Source organism: Notamacropus eugenii, chromosome 4 (genome assembly GCF_028372415.1).
Source record: "Notamacropus eugenii isolate mMacEug1 chromosome 4, mMacEug1.pri_v2, whole genome shotgun sequence".
Lineage (NCBI taxonomy): Eukaryota > Metazoa > Chordata > Mammalia > Diprotodontia > Macropodidae > Notamacropus > Notamacropus eugenii.
Window position 1 is genome coordinate 22811074 of NC_092875.1, and position 22001 is coordinate 22833074.

The 22001-nt window shown below is 50.9% G+C and overlaps 1 protein-coding gene across 2 annotated transcripts in view; it reads left to right on the forward strand.

The window, feature by feature from the left end:
• FOXN4 (forkhead box N4) overlaps positions 1–22001 on the forward strand; it is a 31231-nt gene that overhangs the window by 6419 nt on the left and 2811 nt on the right. For both annotated transcript variants that reach the window (XM_072600178.1, XM_072600177.1), the window contains exons 3-9: positions 16199–16359; positions 17719–17837; positions 17926–18036; positions 18615–18742; positions 20153–20249; positions 20908–21115; positions 21513–21911. In XM_072600178.1, coding sequence (XP_072456279.1) covers positions 16199–16359; positions 17719–17837; positions 17926–18036; positions 18615–18742; positions 20153–20249; positions 20908–21115; positions 21513–21911 — 1223 coding nt within the window. The remainder of the gene's footprint in view (positions 1–16198; positions 16360–17718; positions 17838–17925; positions 18037–18614; positions 18743–20152; positions 20250–20907; positions 21116–21512; positions 21912–22001) is intronic.

Consider the following 22001-nt stretch of genomic DNA (forward strand, 5'->3'; position numbering starts at 1 on the left):
TGAGGCCCGAAGCTCGGATCCCAGACCTAAGGGCCTTTCTGATGCATACTTTGGACTCTGTATTAGAGGAAGGAGTACCCACCCTGAGTAGTATCCAGCCTAGAGTAGAGGGTCAGGCATTGGCCTCAGAGTCAGAAAGACATAGGTCCAGATCCAGCCTCTGGTCCTTAGTATCCATGTGACCACTTCTCTGAGCCTCAGTTTCCTCATCTGTAAAATGGGGCTAATAATGCCTCTAGAACCTATCTCATAGGGCCTACTGTGTGCAGGGCACTATGCTGAATACTTTACAACATTACAACAGCCCTTGGAGGTAGGTGCTGCTATGACTGTCAATTGGGAAAACTGAGACAGTCTTGGGTTTAAAGCACTTATTAGAAGGGAAGGGTTTTTTAAATTAAATACCTACTATGTGCCAGATACTGTGCTAAGTACTTCTCATTTGATCCTCACAACAGCCCTTGGAGGTAAGGTGCTGTTATGGTTGCCATTTTACAGTTGGGGAAACTGAGGCAGAGATGGGTTAAGAGACTTTCCCAGGGCCACACAGATAGAAAGTGTCTGAGACTGGATTTGAACTCAGAACCTCCTGATACCAGGACTGGGTGCTCCAGCTGCCTCTGGTTTCTGTTCTGAAGAACCCAGCATGCCTTGGAGACTGTAGAAAGGTGGTCATCATTATGTGAGATGTTTCTGATTATAGAGCACTCTGCATGGCCCTTGAAGTACTGGAGGTACTAGATTTACTCGAGTTCAAATCCCACCTCTGAGGTTCCTTAACTATGTGGGTCACCAGCAGGTCTTATCACTGTTCAAGTGAATATAAAAACACCCAAAGCATTCACCTCCCAGGTTTTTGTGGGACTCAGAATAATCTACACCAATGTATTATAAAGCCATGGCCCTTACAGAGAGGCAGCATTGCCTGATGGTTAGAAATCTGGCTCTGGAGCCAGCAAGTCCTGAGTTCCAGTTTGGCTTCTGACACATCCTGACCATGTGACCCTGGACAAGTCACTTGGCCTCTGCGTGCTCTAAGGAAATCTCTCTGAGACTACAAGGGCTGCACTGGTAGAGACAGTCAGGTTCCCATCTCTGTCCCCTTGGCTCATTCCAGTCTCTGAAGAGTTGAAATTGAGGGGCCCCCTAAGAGTGGTTAAGCAGAAAGAGAGTGGGAGAATCATTGATGAGCCTTAGTGTCATGTAATCAGCATGTATTCATTAGGTGCCTACTAGGTGCATTGGAGGTCAAATACAAAGGATGAAGCTGTACCTACTCTCAAGGGGCTTATGTTGCACTGGGGGAGTTGACAAGTATCCATAGAGATCAATACAGTAATATGAGGTACACACAAGGGAGGGAAAATGAGGAAGCACCCCCCCAGCAGGACGAGCTCTGGAATGGAGGGCAGCATGGGTTAGGGACTGCTATCTGCCCATTGGAGTGAATGTCCATGTTGATGTGATTGCAGACCTGGTGGAGTCCTGGAGAGTTCCATAGATGTTTTATGATGCCCATTTCGCAGATGAGGAAATGAAGTCTCACATGGCAGTGATGTGTTGGCTTGCCTTGGGTGTCATGACCAGCAGGGTGACAGAGAATGAGCCTGGGTCTGGTGATTCTGAGCCCACCACTCCAGGTGGATGCTGATGGGGCTCAAGGTAGGGAAAATTCTCCCAGAAAACTAGAGGGCCCTAAAATCAGCATCTGGACATTGCTCTTGTCTCCGGGGTCTCTCCCAAGGCCTGAAGTTAGAGAACTAGTAATTATGGTTCAAAAGGATCTGAGAGGTCATGGGAATTGGTCAGTCAGCACTTATTAAGCACCTACTGCATGCTAGCCACTGGGCTAAATGGTCATAGAGTGAGAGCTAGTCACTGAGTCCCTCAGTCAAACATTTATTGAGTCCCTACTGTGTTAAATGCTGATCATAGATTTAGAACTGGTCAGTCAATAAACACTTATTAAGCACCTACTGTGTACTTCCCATTGTGCTAAATGTTGGTCATAGATTCAGAGCTGGTCACTTCCATCAGTCAAACATAATAAATTGTGCTAAGCACTGTGTTAAATACTGATCACAGATTTAGAGTTGATCAGTTACTCAATAAGCACTTATGAAGTACCTGCTGTATATAGACACTGTGCCAAGTGCTGATCATAGCTTTAGGGCTGGTCATTGAGCCTAATTCCCCATCCCATTTTACAGATGAGGAAACAGAGGCTTAGAGAATGAGAGTGACTTGGCTAGGGTCAGCTTGTGGATCTGAAGCAGGATTTGAAATCAGGTCTTCATGACCCCATGTCCAGTGCTTTCTTCACCAAGCAGCTTCTCCCAAAAGCTGGATAATGGTTGGTACAGGGAGCAGGCTTTCAGGCATTATTAGGCAAAGGGGGAGAAAAGTCACTGATCCCCTTTGCCTTTGGATACAAGCCCTGGAGAAGCATTCTGGCCTTCTGGCTCCCAGCCACATAGCTCCTGAGGTCTAGCTGGGGAGCTCCAGCTCCATCGAAGTCTTTCAGACTGTTTTTCAATGACAGGTCCCCGCCTCTGGCTCTGTAGACCCTGCACCCCCAGCCTGGGCCCCAGCAGACCCTCCCCCAGCTGGGCTGTTCAGGGCTTGGCCGTTACTTTTCTATTGCCCTGCAGGGAGTGGATGGGCAGCAGCTGGCCCTGCCAGCAGTGGCCTCTCAGGAGCAATCAGGGGATGCTTATCGGTCCAGGGCCTTCCCAGATGAGGCAGCAGCCACCACCTCCAGCCCAGGGCCAGGAGAGGCCTTTCAGAGCTCAGGGGGAGGGAGGATGAAGAGCCCTTCAATCTTGAGTTCCTGGCTGACCTCAGCTTCCCTGAGTAAAGACCATCTTCCCTAGATTAGTGAACCTTTGGCACTTGGTTCCTGGCAAAGCTCTGGTTCCTAGAGGCAGTGTAAGGGTTTTGGGGCCCTGCCCACTCCTAGGACCCAGAAGCTCAGTTTAGGGAAACTAGCATTGGATTGGGGACAGGGGATTTGCCATCCACCCACTGTGTAACTCTGGGCAAGCCTATTTCTCTACCTTGGACTTAGCGTCTTCATCTGTTAAATTAAAGAGTTGGATTGAATAATCTCTAAGGCCCCTCCCAGCTCTGACATCCCCTGTTCTAGCACCCCTCCTAGCTCTGCCATTGCCTGTTCTAAGGCCCCTCCCAGCTCTGACATCCCCTGTTCTAGCACCCCTCCTAGCTCTGCCATTCCCTGTTCTAAGGCTCTGACACTAAACTGTTCTAAGCTCTGATTCTCTGCATTCTAAGCACCTTCTAGAAATGACATTCTAGGTGCTAGGCTAATGAATCCTGGGTTTGGACTCTGACAACTTTGTTCAAATCCTGAGTCTAGTGCTTCTTCCCTCTCTGTGTGTCATTTTCCTCCAAAGGTTCCTGCAGCTTTTGAGCCCTGGGTTAGAAGGCCTTCGCCACTGCTCTGATGCCAGGCAGTCGGTGATCACTTGACCCAGAGGTCTGTAAGCTTTTCTCTAAGACATCTCTGAGCTTTGGTCAGGAGGCCTGGGGGGGCTCCGATGAGAAATAGAAGGCAGCGTCTCCCTCTGAAGGGGCAGCTGGAATAACACTGCGTATGGGACAGGGACTGGGCCTTCCATAAGCTTAAATGTTTAGGAGATGAGTGTGTGTGTGTGTGTGTGCATGCATGCGCATGCATGTGTGTGAACATGTGAAGGGAAGTATGTGCAAGTATTTGTGTGTATGAGCATGGGTGTGTGTGCATGTGAGTGGGTGTAATTCCTTTGGGTCTGAGCCACTGATAGGGTGGCTCCCAAACCTCCCCTCTGACCCATCTGCCCCTTCCCCTTCTTGGCAGCTAGGGTAACCCTTGGAACACATCTGACCCTAAGTGCAGCTAGCTCCCCTACCCCCGTGCAGAGGCAATGCCTTGCCCAAAGTGTCAAAGAAAGACAAGTGCGGTTTTTCTGCTTCAGAAAGAACTTTTCTGGTCCCTGACTATCCCTCCCTATATAATTTTAAGTCATTCACCTCTATGTACTTCCAGTTTTTTGTCTACAAAAATCAAAGCGTTTGAATTAGGCTAAGAATTCTCCATCAGTGAGTGCTGGGCCTTGATTCAGGATGAGCCAAGTTCAAATCTGGCCTCAGCTGTGTGACCCTGGACAATTCACTTAACCTCTGCCTGCTTCAGTTTCCACAACTGTAAAATGGGGATAATAATACCAGCACCGACCTCCCAGGGTTATGGTGAGGATGAAATGAGCTAATATATATCAAGTGTTTTGCAAACCTTAAAGCATTATAGAAACACAATGTTGTTTTTAACCTTTTTTGTGTTCTGGACCCCTTGGACTGCCCTGGGAAGTCTAAGGACCCCTTCTCAGAATCATGTTATTAAGTACATAAAATAAATACATAGGATTATGGAGGAAATCAGCTATATTGAAATATGCAATCGAATTATACGAATATTTTTAAAAACACATGCAAGTCCGTAAACCTCAGGTTAAGAATGCACCTGGACTAAGGTACCACTTAATCTCTGACATCCCCTGTTCTAAGGCCCCTCCCAGCCCTGACATCCCCTGTTCTAAGGCCCCTCCCAGCCCTGACATCTCCTGTTCTAAAGCCCTTCTCAGCTCTGATATTCTAGACTGTGGTACTTTCAAGGCATTTAAGAATGTGCTCCTCTCCCCAGCTTGTTTAGCTCCCAAGGTCACATTTTAGTTTCCCTCTACTCAGTAACAAATGAGACGTTGGACAAATGCCACAGTTCTAGGCTTATTCTTCTTCTGTGTTGAGTTTGGTCTTAGCACGTAACAGGATCCCCTTCCAGCTCTGGGCACACTCCCGTGTGTGTGTGTGTGTGTGTGTGTGTGTGTGTGTGTGTGTGTGTGTGTGTATGTGTGTGCGCATTCTTGGTGCCATCTCTCCTCAAATTCTAGAGTTGGAAGGAGGCTTAGAACAGAGAAGGTCAAAGGTCCTCAGCAGCTAGAATATTAGATCTGAGAAGGGAGCCTAGATCAATCAGTCAGTCAACAGTTATGAAGTGCCTACTATGTGCCAGGCACTGTGCTCAGGGCTGGGAGTACAAAAGGGAACAAGACAGCCCCTGCCCTCAGAAAGCTGGTCATCTAAGGGGGGTGGTGATATGCAAACAAACGTGTACAGAAAAGAGGAAAAATATGAAGAGAGAACTATAGTTAAGAGGGCTGGGGAAGACTTCCTGTAGACACTGGGGTTAGAGGTGGGACTTAAGGAAGCTGGCAAGGTGGGTGGTCAGAGCTGGTGTCACTGGATCTAAGAGTATGTGTCAGGAGTGAGGTGTGAAAAGACTGGAAATTGGGAGGGGACTGGGTTATGAGGTGTTTTGAATGCCATAGGGAGTCATTGGAGTTTGTGGAGTAGGGGGCAACATGGTCAGACCTGAATTTTAGGAAAATCATTTTGGTGGCTAAATGGAGGATGGACTGAAGTGGAGAGAGACCCAAGGCCAACAGACCCCCCAGCAGACTCTTGTAGTATTCCAGGCATGAAGGGATGAGGGTCTATACCAGGAAAGGGGGTGTATTCAAGCAATGTTGCAAAGGTGAAGTGGATGGGCATTGGCCCCATTTTAGGGAGAAGTCCAGGCTGACTCCTAGGTTGGCAACCTGAGGGACTGGGAGGATGGTGGTGCCCTCGACAGTTGTGGTTTTTGTCTTTCATTCTCAAAGAGGGCCGAAATGACATCACCATGATAAAATCAAGTTTCAGTGTGTCCAACTGTGGCTGATCAGACCAATGTGAGCTTGGAGTGCTCTACTGCATGTTGGGCACAGATAGTTTGCATGAACATTTGGGGTGGTTACTCCAAATTTGCACATCCTACGTTTACTTTATGCTGTCTCAGTTCTGCTTTGCTCATAGAGCACAGCACTTTTCCTGATGTGGGCAAGCCATGCCAGTGTCCTGTGCCAGTGTCTCCCATGGTGTACAATCAAATCCAAAGTTCTTGAGAGAGACTTTGAGAGTGTCCTTGTATCGCTTCTTCTGAGTACCATGTGATCGCCTGCCCCATGCAAGTTCTCCATAAAATAGTCTTTTTCACAAATGTACATTTTGCATTCGAACAATGTGGCCAGCCCATTGGAATTGCGCTTTCTGAAGCATAGTTTGAATGCTTGGCAGTTTAGTTCAAGCAAGGACCTCAGTGTCTGGTACCTTATCCTGCCAGGTGATCCTCAGGATCTTCCTAAGGCAGTTCAAATGGAAACGATTCAATTTCCTGGCATGGCGCTGGTAGACTGTCCATGTTTCACAGGCATACAACAGTTGTAGGGGAGTTTGGAGTGGGGGAAGATTTTGGGGAAAAGATAATGAGTTCCATATTGGACATAATGAGTGTAAGGTATATATCCTGTTCAAGATGTTTGAAAGGCAGTTGGAAATGTGAGACTGGAGGTCATCGGAGAGATTGGGGCAGGATGGGTGGGTTTGAGAATCATCAGCATAGAGGTGGCCATTAAATCCCTGGAAGCCAATGACATTGCCAAGTTATTTCATATAAAGGAAGAAGAGGAGAGGACCCAGGACAAAGCCCTGAGGGGCATCCATGAGTAGAGGGCAAGATTTGGAAGAGGATCCAGCAGGAGACTGAGGAGGAGGAGAATCAAGAGAGAGGGGTGTCCTGAAAACCTGAGAGAAGACAATGTCCAGGAGGAGAAGGTGATGAGTGTCCAAGGCTTCGAGGTCAAGGAGAATGAGGATTGAGGCCACTGAGGCCAAATGAGGATTGGGCAGCTAAGGGATCATTGGTCACTTTGGAGAGAGTAGTGTTGGTGGACTGATGACTATAAGGGATTAAGAAGAGAATGAGAAGAGAAAAAGTGGAGACACCTAGTGTAGACAGCCTTTTCAAAGGCTTTAGCTACCAAGAACAGAAGAGATCTAGGACAGTAGTTATTGAGGATGGAAGGACCAAGTGAGGGTTTTTTTAGGATGAGGGAGACATGGGTGTGTTTGTAGGCAGGAGGGAAGGAGCCAGGAGACAGGGAGAGATTGAAAATAAGTAAAGGAGTGGGAATGACAGAGGGGCCAATCTGTTCAAGGAGGCTGGACGGAAGGGCATCTCTGGACCGAGTAGAGTGGCTGGCCTTGGTGAGGAGTCAGGCCACTTCATCATGTGAGTCCGGGGGGACAGAGAGGAGAGGGGCGAAGGCATCTGATAGGGGATGAGGGGAGAAGAGGCAGCTCATGTGAATGCTCTCCATTTCTTCTTCAAACAGGAAGTTCTCAAGGTTCTTAGCTGAGAGAGTGGGGAATGACCCCAGAATATGGGGTCTTAGATTGGAAGCCAAAAGAGACCCCAGACTCACTCAGAATCACTCAGTCCATGAATGAATGAATGTATATGTGTGCATATGTGTATATGTACATATATATGTATATATGTATGTCTGAGTGTTGAAGCCCTTCTCCATGCAGAGCTCCAGACCAGGTCAGATGATGGGCACCAAAGTCTAAGAAAATGCCCCTGTGCCTAAAAGGCTCACAGTCTTAAGGAGCTGGACATGTGTAGGAGACCACAAATAGCGAAGGAACATGACATATAGTCAGCTATATGAACAGGAAGACCCCTGGGAGCCCAGACAAGAGGGAGGTAGATCATAGCGGGTTGGTGTAGTCAAGGAAGGCTTCCTGGAAGAGGTGGCCTTGAAATATGGGGAGGATCTGGATAGGCTGAGAGAAGAGTGGAGGGCATTCTGGTTGAGATAGAGGGGACTGTCAACCAGGCCACTGAAACCTTGGGGAATGATACTAGTTAGAGGTATCCTGGCACAACACTAGAACATTGGATTCGGATTGAAGAAGACCTAGGTTCAAATCCCATCTCACACACTTAATATTAGCTGTGTAGCTCTGGGCAAGTCACTTAACACCTCTGTACCTTAGTTTCCCTCTATGTAAAAGAGGAAGTTTAAACTTGAAAGCCTCCAAGGTCCCTTTCCTAAATTCCTAATGCCCTTAGCACAGTGACTGGTACATAGTAGGCACTTAATAAATGCTTGTTCCCTTCCCCTGCCATGGCACTGCAATTTGTCTCTAGATCACTTTATATTTTGCCCAATGCTGGCTTTTCCCTATGAGGTAGGAAGTCTATGAGGTTAATGCTTGTGGAGATGGACAGGCTTGTCCATGAGGTGGGCACAGAGGCCAGGGCTGTCCCATTTCCTGGGCAGACCTCGGATCCCTTGGATGTTTCCCTTCCAACAGAGTGAGGATGGCCTGGGTGTAGACAGTCAGTGAAAGGGCTATAATTCCTCTATTCATTTTTTAATGGTTTATTTCCACTTCAGAGTATTCAGTCTACACCGTACTGATCCATTTTTATTTTTTAAAAAATCTTTTCATCAAATCAAGCCACCCTAGAGATCTCCACTGGGGTCAATGGTTTAGAGAATCCAGGTCTGTTCTTTGGTTCCAAGCTTCTCCTTTCCCCACTGCTTCCCTCCCTTTCCTTTCCCTGGTTCTTGTTTCTTCCTCCCTCCCTCCCTTCCTTCCTTCCTTCCTTCCTTCCTTCCTTCCTTCCTTCCTTCCTTCCTTCCTTCCTTCCTTCCCTTCTCTTGTCTCCTCCTCCTTCTTCCCTTCTCCCTTCTCATGTCTTCCCCTTCCCTCCTTCCTTCCATTTCCTCCTTCATTTTCTCCCCTCCTTTTCCTTCTCTTCCCCACCATCTTCTCTTACCCACTCCCTATTCTAGCTTTGACAAAGGCCTCTCCTAGACCCTGGCACACCCACCAGCCCAGTCCTCAAACACCAGGTAGCCTCAATGAAAGCTCTGAAGGGGGAGCCCGTAGCCTTGACTGCCCTCAGTAGTAGTTCCCTGAGCTAGCTGTTACCAACCCTTGAGGGAAGCCCCAGGGGAAGGACAGGGGCCCTAGAGTCACCAGGTCATCTCTCAGAGCTGCTCCATCCTCATCATAGACAGAGAAGGAAACTGAGGCCCAGGAGAGGAAAAGGATTTGCCTGAGAACACACAGGTGGGATTCGAATCCAGATCCTCCTCTGTCTCCAGATGCTCATTCACTGTACCAGGCTGCCTCTCCTAGGAACAGGTCAAGTACCTGAGTCTTTATTATTTGTGGAAATCACCTAAAACCAGAACATTTTGTGCAGCCTCCCCCACCCCCACAGGGCAGGAGGGAGAGGGAGCTGCCTAATTCCTCTTGTTAAGGAGATGCTGCTTCTTCTGAAGAAACCTTGATCACCCTCTAAATGTGACCCCTGGGACAAAGTCTTTGTGGTTCAGACCTAGTTGTGGCAATGCCTGGAACCAGTGTTTTATTCATAGTAGAGGCAGTGCTGAAAGGGATGATCTAGCCCAACTCCCCTCATTTTACAGATGGGGAAACTGAGGCCCATAGAGGGGAACACAGGTAGTGAGGGGTGGAACACTCTTTCTGAAGGTGATTACCGAGGGACCCCAAAGGCAGGAGTGGGCTTGTGAAAGATTCTAGGCCATGTTCTCTTCAGACAGAGAATTCGCCCAGACTCACACAGGGACCTAGCAGAGCTGAGATTCAAACCTAGGCCCTTGGACTCCAAAGCTAGTGTGCCTTTCCCTGAACCATCATGCCGCCCCTGCTCCATGATTTCTTTATTAGAATACAAAGCTTTTCCATCCAAGAGAATGAACTGTGCAGTCTAAGAGAGATGGGGGAGAGAAGGAGTTTGGACCTGTGATTTCACAGGGATGGAGAGCTCCCAGGTGAAGAAACTCCCTCCGCCAATGCAGCTCAGCACCTCCTCTGCAACTTGGGAAGGTGCCTAGAATCCTGAGAGGTTGTGCATATATAGCAGGATTTGAACCCAGGACTTGATGACTTTCTCTCCAGGAAACCACCCATTGAGACCAGTTTGCTTTACCTGCATCTGATCCTAGTAGGCCTGGACTTGGAGCAGAGACTTGGCTTTCAGGTCCCCTCAGCCTTTTTCACCTATAATAGCCCCTATCTCACAGCGTTGTTAAAAGGATCAGTATTACTTGGCAGATATTACTGGGATTATCTCCTTTGATTACCACCATTTTACAGAAGAGGATACTGATGGTCAGAGAGGGCAAGTGACTTTCACATGGTTCTCTAGCTAGTAAGTTTCTGAAGTAGGATTGGAACCCAGGACTCTTGAATCTGAGTCTAGCCCTGTAATTCATTTTCATGGGATCACAGGATCCCCAAATCTGGAGGCTCTCAGAGACCATCTGGTCCAAATACCCCATTTTACAGAGGAGAAAACTGAGGCCCAGAAAAGAGGAGGGACCTTCCCAAAACCATAGTCTCAGAGCTTGCAGGAGCCTTTGAAGTCATCTTCCCTAACTAAGCTCCTACCCAATGCTGTCATCCATTCTCCAGCCCCATCTGTCTACTGAGACACCTTCCCTGACTTGGTCCAGGCTGCTGTAGAGATAAAGAACACAAGTCCCAGATATTTTGTTGATTAGCTATGTGACCTTGGGCAAGTCCCTTCCTTTCGCCTAGTCTCAGTTTCCTCATCTGCCAAATGGGTGCAACATGTGCCCTTTCTACTGTAAAACATAAAGAACTGAGAGAGATTCTTATGATTCCTCCCCAACAAAGTCCTCCTCTGATCCCTCATCATTAAATGGATGTGTTCTGGATTCGTGAAGACTCTTGCCATCGGAACATGAAGTTCTAGAGGGTTATACCATGTTGGAAAAGCTTTGCATAGAGCTCAGGTTAACAGACCAAGTCTGTTTTCTGAGGGCCAGCCCACGAATTTTTCTTTTTTTTTAGCCATAGTGACCTGTGAAACAAATAAAAATACAAGATCACCCTTGGGCCTTTGCAGCCCCCTCTGCTCCTGCAGACATGGTGGCAGAGAATCAAAAACCTGAATTTCACTGGTGGTCCTGTCCCCTTAAATCCTTGTCCAGTGACAATGAGTGGGTCCATTGCTAGGACAGCTGAATGGTACCCATTTTGAGGTTCTTCCTGTAAGTAAAGGCAAAAGAAAGAAAGGATAGAAATTGCAGCTAGATGGAAGGATAGCTCCCAGATCCTCCTTGGAGAAACAAAAAGTGGGATTAACAGGATTGACTTTTATCCTATGTCCAGAGGCAACAAGAATCATCATTTCCCAGGACATTTGGTCATTACACTTAGCAATACTGATATTTGCAAAAAGACCACCTTGAAAATGTTGTTGAGTTATTTTCAGTTGTATCTAACTCTTTGTGACCTTACTGGGGGTTTTCTTGGCAGAGATACTAGAGTGGTTTGCCATTTCCTTGTCCAACTCATTTTACAAATGAGGAAACTGAGGCAGACAGGGTTAAGTGACTTGCCCAGCGTCACGCAGCTGGTATGTGTCTGAGGCCCCATTTGAACTAAGGAAGATGAATCTTTTTGATTCCAAGCTCTATCCACTGCACCACCATGAAAATCATTTACTGCAGTATTACTTGATGAGGAGAGAGAAGTCAAAGACTTACAGATTACCCAGGAGCCTCATGCCTCCCTCTCATGACAGCTCTCAGAAAACTACACCTGGCAGGTGTGGGGTGTGGTTAGAACCAACAGAATGGACTCTACCCTCACATTCAAGAAAAGGTTGGTTTTTGAGGTGGGAGTTGTCCCTGAATCATGGTCAGACCATTGACTTCTCAGACATAAAATAAGAATTGGTAAGAAATGAGAAGAAGGAATAACAATAAGAAAAAATAGAATGTACAACTGGAACAACTTACTCAACCTATGTAGACAAGTGAGTAGAAATGGACAACAGACATGACATTGACACTGACTGCAATCACTACATGTGGAAATGTAACCAGGGTCAGTGAGTCATCCCAATAACAAGATCAGAAGAGCCCAGAAATCTCCTTAGTCAGTCAACATTTTACTTACTTTCTAAATAGAAATGGTGTGCAATTCTGGGACAAATAGGACAGGGAACAGGCCAAGGTGAACAGAAAGACTGGGGAATGGGTGGAAAACAGCTAGAGTGTTCCCTTGGGATGTCAGTAGAAAACAAAGGTACCCTCCAGCACACTAGAAGGACCCAATGGGGCTAAGCTATGGGAGTCTATGGAGGAGAGTTACACAGATTAGGCAGATAGGAAGCGGTAAAATCCATTAATCGAGGGAACCTAGTGGCCATGTGCCTTCTTAGTCTTGTTTGTTCTTGAAAGGATACCTTGAGTAAAGACCCTAATCTTGGGGGTGGGTGGGGAGGAAGGCCTTTGGAGACTAGGGAGGGAAATGAGGAAAAACAGGTGATGGGTAAGGGTTGGGTAGGGGGCAGAGATTTATAGTTAGAATTAGGAGGAACCTTAGAACAGGTGATGTCAGAGCTGGAGGGACCTTAGAACATAGAATATCAGCTAGGATGGGCCTTAGAACAAAGAATGTCAGAGGTGGGAGGGGCCTGAGAACAGGTGATGTGAGGGCTGGGAGGGGGTCTTAGAGATCATTTGATTCAAAGGGTTCATTTCAGAGGTATCCAGATGTTCCCAAGGGGTTGAGTGACCCACCCAAGGTCCCCACTGGTACCTCACAAAGTTAGAACTTGCAGCCAGATGTTAGCCCAGGCCCCTTCCCCCTGAGCCATACTCTGCAGTCACTTCTCTGAGGTCTTGCTGGGCCGTAGCTAAGCCTGGCCTCAGCAAGTCCTGAACTCAGATTCACCCTCAGACCCCAGTTGTGTGACTCTGGGCAGTTCACTTACCCCTGTCTGCCTCAGTTTCCTCTGTTGTAAAATGGGATGACAACAGCACCCCTCTCTCAGTGTTGTGAGGGTCAGATGAGAAAACATTTGTAAAAAGTGCTTAGCACAGTGCTGGGCACACAGTAGGACTATGTAAATGCTTATTCCCTTTCTTTCCCCCACCTTTCGATAGACCACATTACCTCTGTAAGCCTCAGTTTCCCCATCTGTAAAATGTGCATGATAAATCCCACTCTGTCCACCTCCCAGGCCTCCTGAGAGGATTCAGTGAGATCTGGTCTGGGAACGCCTTTCCCAAAGTCAGCAGGCACAGTCAGCAGAGCCACGGAGGGCCCTGAGGCCTTGTCCCTCATTTTACATCTGGGTAAAGTGAGGCCAGCAGAGGTGACCTGGCTTGCTCAAGCCAGGGCCAGGGCTTGAACCCAGGTTCCCCAGCTCCACATCCCAACCTTTTCCCCAGAGGTTTAGTGACTTGTCTGTGTCTTTCTGGACCAAGAGCAGAATTGGGGTATGAGCTCCCCCGCAAGCCCCTGGCCTCTCCCCCAGAGCAACACTCAGCCATTGCTCTGCCTCGGGGCCTCCGCTTTCCCCATCTCACATATGCACACATGTATACCCACCGCATACCCGTGCTCAGGTACACACTGAGGCACACATAAGACACACCACATACGTGAATGTATACACATGGATACACCCCCCCCACACACACACACACTCTTTGGTCTTGGCTTCAGTGGGGAGGGGCTTAGGATACCCCATGCGTGCCCTGACAGGAGGCGTGTGCCCTGGGCCCTGGGTGACCCTGGGGATAGAGCTGGAGCAATCAGGCCTGTCGGGAAGGGCCCAGCAGGGAGCAGGGGGCCAGATGGTCCTGGGGACTGGGGGCATGCTAGCTGTCACTCAACCAGATTAATTTGGAGTTGGGTAGAGGCGGCTGGGGGGGTCGGGGTCAGAAACAGTTAGGCAAGAGACCCCGAAACAATGGGGGCCACGTGCCGTGGGGGCAGCAGTCGCTCCCAGCACAATGGAGAGGCGGCCCATGCCAGCCGGGGCCAACTGTTGTGGGGGCCATCAGGGCCTGCCTGCCCACTTTTCAAACACTTTGGGCTCCTGTTTACATTTGATCCAGCCAATCCCTGGCAGGGGGGTAGTCACCTGATGCCCCCTTTCCTGGGATCGCAAGCTTTAGCCTGGACCAAATAACTGAACAGGGGTTGCCATGACAACACTAATTATGGTCCCAAAAACTACAGAAGAGAGAGAGACAGACAGAGACAAATAGAGAGACAGGGAGAGATGGAGAAAAAAGAGAGAATGGAGAGACAGAAAGAGAAAAGGAGGGAGAGAGACAGAGAAAGGTAGAATAGAGAGAGACAGATGGACAGAAGGGGAGAGAAAAGAGAGAAAGAAGAGGGGGAGAGAGAGGAGGGAGGGAGGAAGAGAAAGAAGGCAGAGACAGAGAGGAGGGAAGGAGAGGCACTCAGAGAAGAAAGGGAAAGAGACAGAGAAAAGGAGGGAAAGGGAGAAAGAAAAGAGGAGGGAGGAAGGGGGGAGAGAGAGAGAAAGAAGGAGGGAGTGAGATACACAGAGAAGGAGAAAGAGAGAAACAGAACTGGGGAGAGAGGGAAGGCCAGGAAGCTGGTGGAGAAGGAGGCTGGGTGGGCCCTGCCCTGCCCTCCCTGAGGCTTCCTTGCCTGTCCAGCTCAGTCCTGCACCCCTCCTGTCTCTCCCATCTCTTTCCCTTGTCTCCCCTCTGTCCCTCTGCCCCTATCCTTTCCTCCTCTGTTTTCCCTTGGAAAGAGGCCTGTACTACCTGCTGTTGAATAATAATTTTAGTATCTACTATGTCATATTCATGACATCACCGTCCTAGAACTTGCTGCCCACCAGCTCTGAGTTTCCGGAGCTTTAAGGTCTGCAGAACACTTTACAAATATTATTTTATGTGATCATCACGGTGAATCTCTGAGAACAAATGAGATAATCAAGCCCTCTACGTAGTGCCAGGCACATAGCAGGTGTTTAAGAAAGCCATGTTCCCATCCCTTTCCCCTTCCCAGTTGAGGGAACTGAGGCAGCAGAGGTTAAGTGACTTGCCCAGGGTCACACATGAAATGTCTGAGGCCCGATTCGAGTTCAGATCTCCCTAACTCCAAGCTCTGTCCTGCCTCGCTGGCTCCTCCCTTCCCCAAATTCCCCACCAGCCTATTTGTGGCATGTCGAATATTTGGGCTCGAGAAGTAGAGATTTAGAGCTAGTAGGGACCCCAGAGATTAGTCTAATGTCTCCATTTCCCAGATGAGGAAGATGAGGCCCAGGTAACCTGGAGGAAGTAGCAGGGTGAGATTGGAACTCAGGACCTCAGGCTGCAGACCCAGCACTTTCCCCTGGGCCACACTGCTCTGTTTGAGCCCTTATGGGCTTCTCCCTTTGGGGTCCCAGGCACCTTGGACAGCCAGGCTGAGGGAGCCCAGGAAACCTACTCAGAAGTGTATTTGCAAATGCATAAAACAAAATACGCAGGATTCCAGAGGAAGCCAACGATGTTGAAATATGGTGACCAAAATGGATAAAAAACCAAACCATCACATAGACCTGGGGCTAAGAAACCTCAGGATGTCAGACTTGGAAGTGACCCTACAGGTCACCAAGATCTGCCAGAGCTGGCAAAAGAATCCCTCCCATGTTGTCCCCCGCAAGTCCCAGATTTTGGGAAACTAGTCCGTAAATCAGTGCTAGTCCTGGTCTTGCCACTATCTAGGTGTCTTTACCTCTCTGGACCTCAGCTTCCCCAACTGCTAAAATGAAGCAGTAGAATGAAATGGTTTCATCTTTTGTGTTCTAAGACCCTTCCCAGTTCTGATTCACCATAGCTGAGAGGTCACTTAGAACAGGGGATGTCAGGGCTGGGAGGGGCCTCAGAACGGGGGAGGTCGGGGCTGGGAGGGCTCTTCCACGTAAAATTCTGGAGCTGAGGTGGAGCTTATTGAGTGCAATGCCCTCAGTTACAGATGAAGGAGCTGATCCCTAGGGAAGGGAAATGGCCCAGCAGTATAGGAGCAGCCAGCATTTATACCGCGCTTGCAAGGTTTGCAAAGCACTCGACATATTTCATCTGCTTTCAAGCAGGCTACTGTTATTATCCCCATTTTACAGATGAGGAAACTGTGGCTGAGAAAGGTTACCTAACTTGTTCAGTCACATAGAAAGTGAGTACCTGAGGCAGGATTCTCACTCATGTCCCTGACTCCATGTCCCTCAGCCGCGGGTCAGAGCTCAGTCTCCTAAGCCCAGTTCCGGGCTTTCTGGGAGTGCTTTCCTCAGACCAGTGTTCCCAGTCAGTGTCTGGTTTTTACTCCGTACTGTGCCCCATCCTGACAGTGTTAGGGAGTGACCCAGCAGGTGCCCCTGTTTGCCCTGCTCACCATCCCCACAGCCTTCCTGCTCTCTGTTTTCTTGGTCCCCCAGCAGGCTCATGGCCTCAGGCTCCTCCCGGGCAGCTGAGGACGAGCTGCCCAGTGACCTGCAGTCTCTCTCCTGGCTGACAGCAGTGGATGTGCCCAGGCTACAGCAGATGGCCAGCGGCCGAATGGACTTCAGCAACTCTGGCACCTTGCTGCAGCAGACAGGTAGCCAGCTCTCCAGGTGGGGCATCCTGGTGCCCACTGCCATGCCCGACCTCCTTCCCCCCAATCTGGTGATCCCAGGATGGCTCCAAGGTTCCCAGATGCCTGGCAGAAAAGCCACATCCCCCTAGGAATAGAGCTTCTGCCGGGGACTGGGGATCTCTGTTGTAATCAACAAATATTTCCTGAATCCCTACTGTGTGTGGCCACCTCTTTGTGCTGGCCAGCTGCTCTGAGATCCTGAATTGTAGAAGGTCAGGGCTCGAGGGGTCCTTGGTGGCCTGGCCTAATCCCCTTTCTCACAGATGGCTTAGTGTGGCAGGTGACTTATCTAAGGTCACACAGCTGAGACAGGGAGGGTTCAGAACCAGAGCCCCAGACTTCCTAGCTGCTTATCCCTTTGCTGGGCCATGAGCAGGGACAAGGGGCTCCCTCCCAACCCAAGGACATCCTGCAAAAAGTCAGATGAAAGTGATGGTGACATCTGGGGATGTTGGGGTAAAGGTAGTAGTGGAGCTTGAAACCGGTGGACCATCTCCTGGTGTATGTCCCTTCTGCCCTGGGGATCTCAGCTTCCTCATCTGTGAAATAGGTGGGTTTAATTAGCTGGCCTCTCAGGTCCCTTGCAGCCCCATATCAGGGGCCCCAGCCTGAGGTTCACAGATGACTAAGGGGCTTGTGGATAGATTTCAAGGGCTCTGTGAACTTGGATGGGGAAAAAAAAAAGTAACATCTTTATTGTGACTAGTATGTAGCATTTCCTTCATTTATTTAAAAACTTAATTCTGCCAAAGGTCCAGAGGCTTCTGACAGACTGTCCAAGGGGTCCATAACATCATGCTCTGGACCTATGACCCATGTGACCTCCCAAGGCCTCTGCTGCTTTATCTATTAAATGGGGAGGCTGGATTCTCCAGCCTCTGAGGTCCCATCCAGAGGGCTCCATCCCTGGTCTTGTTGTGGGCATACCGGGGGATGGAATGTCACCAGCACAGGTGGGGGAGAGTGCGTGGTGTCTTTGGGGCAGTGGAGTGGGGCATGGTGGGAAGGGAGGGTTTGCCAGGGGCCATCTGGGTGCAGAGACAGACTGTGGATGGTCAGGGTCTGGGGGAGGTGTTGCCCCAGGATGGGGGAGCAGAGATGCCAAGTGTTAGCTCAGGAAGCCGAGAGAGAGGGAGAGACGGCTGGGTTAGTGCAGTCTCATGCTAGGGAAAAGGCCTTGGCTCCCAGACCCTGGAGGGCTTCCAGGGCACCTCTGGCCGATCTCACTCCCTCGCTGTTCCTGCGTGGCCATGCCGGACTGGAGCACGAGGCCCTCCTGCCAGTGGTTGGTTGTCTTTCTCTGCTTTGCCCCTGCCCTAGGTCCCATGGCAGCCAGCATGCTTGCAGTGGGTGCCCCAAGCACCATCGGCCACGTGCCAGGCAGCATGCCCCCCCAGGGCATGCTGGGGCTCAGCAGCATCGGGTCCCATGGAGCCAGTGTAAGTGCAGTTGAGGAGGGTAGGGCAGGGAATGAGATCCTGGCCTCCACCCCAACCCATCATCTCTTCTTCCTCCTTTCCCCTGCAGATGAGCCAATTCCCCATGGGGGGCCAGCCCTCACCCAGCCTGCAGGACCAGACGCAGCTCTACCCGGCCCCCTCGCAGTCAACATTCACTCTGGCCCAGGGTACACATCAGGTACAAGAAGGAGGCTGGGACCTCCACAGGAGTCCTAGGGGACCTGGTTTCTAAGAAGAAGCCCACCAGACCCCAAGGCACTGCCCCTGTGTAAGGATGCTGGCCAGGAGAGGCTGGAGGGTAGGACCCCACTGGCATCATGAGGGAGCAGAGAGGAGAGCCACCCTTCCCAGAGGGCCTCAGGGGAACCCAGGGGGATGTGGCAGAGCCCTGAACGCCCACTTAGCTTACGCTGGCCAGCTGATTCTCTTGCTTCCTCCTGCCTGTGTGTCGTTTTTCTTTAAGGCTCAGCTCTGGGTCCCCCTTCTCCAGGAAGCCCTCCTGACTGCTTGCCTGGGGCTTCCTCTCAGTAGCCTGCAAGCCCCTTGAGGGCAGGCACTGTTGTCTTTTAGTCTTTACCTTCCCAGGTCCTAGCTGGTAATGGCCGCTTAATAAAGGTCTGCTAGATTCTCTCTGTCTTTGTCTCTCTCTTTGTCGTCTTCTCTGTCTCTTTGATATTCCTTTCCTTTCTCTATTTCTCTGTTCCCTTTTCTCTGCCTTTCTCACTCCCTCCCTCCCTCTCTGTCTCCTATGGTCAGTGCCCTCCTACGGGAATGTACAGTGTTTCTTTCGGGGCGCAGCCTCCCTTCCCCCAACCCCGCCTCCCTGCACACTCGGCTCAGGACCTGAACCCCAAGCACTACCCCAAGCCCATCTACTCCTACAGGTAAGTGCCCCTGCCCTGCTCTGGGGCTCCCTTCCCTTCTTTGCCCTGTAGCTCCTAGGTCCCCAGAGAGCCCCCAGGGACAAGACTTAGTTTGGGCCCTCTAGCCCCCTCCCTATACCTTCCCCCCATGTTCTCATCCAGGAGGCGGGGTGCTCAGCTCATCCAGGAATTCCCCTTATCGTTCCCCCTACAACAGTAGGCCTGGAGACCCTAGGCAGACAGACAAGGGGTTCTAACCGCACCCCCCCCCCATAGGTTGGGCAGCCTTAAAGGTGCCTTGAGGCCGTGTCCAGCCTGTAAGCTCTAATTAATGCCTGCTTGTGGCTTAGCAGCCATGGCTTCCACTGCTCCTCACTATAGTCCTGTGGGGTACAAAATATGGGGTCATCATCCCCTTTTATAGGTGGGGAAACTGAGGCCCGGAGAGGGGGAGGGCAGAAGTCAGGTACATTCCATATTTTTTGGCATTGGTGGCAGAGGACTGGAAATTACACTGGCTCTGGAATCCAAACACCCAAGTTCAAATTCTGATTCTGATGGTTAGCTGTTTGTGTGACCTTGGCAGAACCAACCTCTCTGGGTCTCAGTTTCCCCCTCTGTAAAAATGAAGGAGTTAGAGTCTCTAGCCTCCAGGGTTCCTTCCAGCTTGTTGTCCATGATCCTATGAACCTCTACCTGGAGGAGGAGGGCAAGGTGGGGCTGGGTTATGGAGCCGGTACACGGTTCTCCCAGAAGTCAGCAGCCTCTGTCCAATGTAAGCCTTGGGAGGGCAGGGGTCCAGTCTAACCCATGACCGAGAAAAACCCCCTTCTAGTATTTTCCCCAGAAAGCTCTCCCACCCCTGCCCAGGCTCTGCCTGACCCCAAGTGACCCAGAGCCTCTGCCCCAAGCTAGGGGAGGACGACCATCCTGGAGGAGGAAGCGTTTACACGTGCTGCCTACTGTGTGCTCGGCATTGTGCTAAGCGTTTTTTCACAAACATTATCTCATTCGATCTTCATGACAACCTGCCTGATGCCTGCTAGTAGTATCCCCATTTTTTGAGAATCCTGAAGTAGACAGAGGTGACATGACTTGCCCAAGGTCACATAGCAAATAAAACGCCTGAGGCAGCATTGTTTTCAACATGCTTCATGGTTCCCTTTAGAGTCCCCTGGGTCACCCAGTCAGAGGCAGGATTTGAGCCCAGGTCTTCCTGGCTTGGGGCTGACTCTCTATGCCTGGGCCACACTGACCCCTCCCCCACATCACTGGCTTGCGGCAATCCCTCCTCAGTCCAGACCCCCACCCACCCACCCAACTCCTCGGGAGAGGGAGGGAAGAAGGGAAGGAAAGCTAGACAGATGGATCCCGCAAGCCCCAGCCTCCAACCAGGGGCCATCTGAATGTTCGGCCACTATCCCCCTCCAGCTGCCTTATCGCCATGGCCTTGAAAAACAGCAAGACAGGCAGCCTCCCGGTCAGTGAGATCTACAGCTTCATGAAGGAACACTTTCCCTACTTCAAGGTGAGGAGCAGGCCCGAACCCCACAAGGGTATAAGCTGTGGCATAGGGTGGTGGGGGGCAGCCTGTCCAACTTGAGCACCCTTGCTGGTGTTGTGGAATGCATTGTCCAGCCTGGCTTCAGCCCCACCCACTCCTTCCTTGCCGAGGGCCTCCCTGAGGTTGGGGGGAATCAAGTCAACAAGTATTGATTAAGCACCTACTATGTTCCCAGCACTGCGCTAGGAAAGGCCAGGCTCCTGCCTGGTCTAATGAGGGAGAGGACATGAAAACAGGCTTATCTAGATCGGAGATATTGGAGAGAATCCACAGGGAAGGCCCAGCACTAAGGGGGACCAAGAAAGGCCCTTCACAGAAGGTGGACTTTGAGCAGGGACCTGCAGGAGGCTGGCGGGGTGGGGCGGTTCAGCAGTCTGAGAAGACCTGACTGTGGATGTCTTGTGGCCAGTGGACTGTAGGAAGGAGGCTGGATGGGAAGGGAGACTGAGGCAGGCATACCCCCAGCGGGCAATGGTAGGAGTCCAGATCCCACAGTTTGGGAAGGACCTGAGCTCCACAGATGATGAACAGAGGGCATGGCCTCAGCAGGGAGGGAACTTCCTGCCTGGGGTGGGTGGGCAGTCTGTGGCTTGAGCCGGCTCTGTGGTCTCTTCCCCACCAGACGGCCCCAGATGGCTGGAAGAACTCCGTGCGGCACAACCTGTCCTTGAACAAATGCTTCGAGAAGGTGGAGAACAAGACAAGCGGCTCCTCCCGCAAGGGCTGCTTGTGGGCACTGAACCTGGCACGCATCGACAAGATGGAAGAGGAGATGTACAAATGGAAGAGGAAGGACCTGGCGGCCATTCGCCGGAGCATGGCCAACCCAGGTAGGGCCTTGGCACACGCTGCCCCCACAGGAGGCCCCTGGAGACTCAGTTTCCCCATCTGTCAAAGGGCAGGTGACTCAAACCTCCAGGACCCACCTCGTGGGCAGTGAGGAGCAAATGAATTTTAGTACCCATGATTTTCTAACGCTTCATGTCATTTCCATTTCACAAAAATCTGTTTTCTCTCCCAGGTTAATTTCAGAGGGACCATGTAGGTTATCGGGCCCAAACCCCTCGTTTTGTCAAGGGGAGATTGAGAAGAAGGGGGTCAGGGAGAAAAGGGCCCTGTCCCAAGTGACTGGGCTGGCCAAGACGTGAGCTACCTCTGTCTGAATCCCCCCCACCTCCCGGCCCTGTAGGCCAGGCGCTGAGCTCCCTCTCTCTCCATCTCTTGCAGAGGAGCTGGACAAGCTTATCAGTGACCGGCCGGAGAGCTGTCGCCGCCTGGGAGAGCCCGGGGAGCCGGACATCCCTGTGCTGGGCAGAGTGGTGGCCGCTGCTGCGGCCTCCCAGGGCCGGCTGGCCACCTCCCGATTCCCGCCCCAGCCAGTGATGACCCTGTCGCTGCAGTCCATTCCCCTGCAGCACCAGCTGCAGCCTCGCGCGGGCCTGGCCCCCGGCTCTCCAGCGCCAGCCCAGACCCCTCCGCTGCATGCCCTGCCTGATGTGAGCTGCAGTCCCCTCCCCACCCACCATGCCATGAGCAGAGGCCCTGTGGACTTTCTTAGCATTGTGGGTGATGTGAGCACTGAGGTGGACGCTCTGGACCCCAGCATCATGGACTTTGCCCTCCAGGGTGAGTGAGTGAGACTGGGGGTCCTGGAGGAATGGGGGCGGGGGCTGGAGAATGGAGCAATGCTCCATCCAGAGAAGGAGGGACTCCACT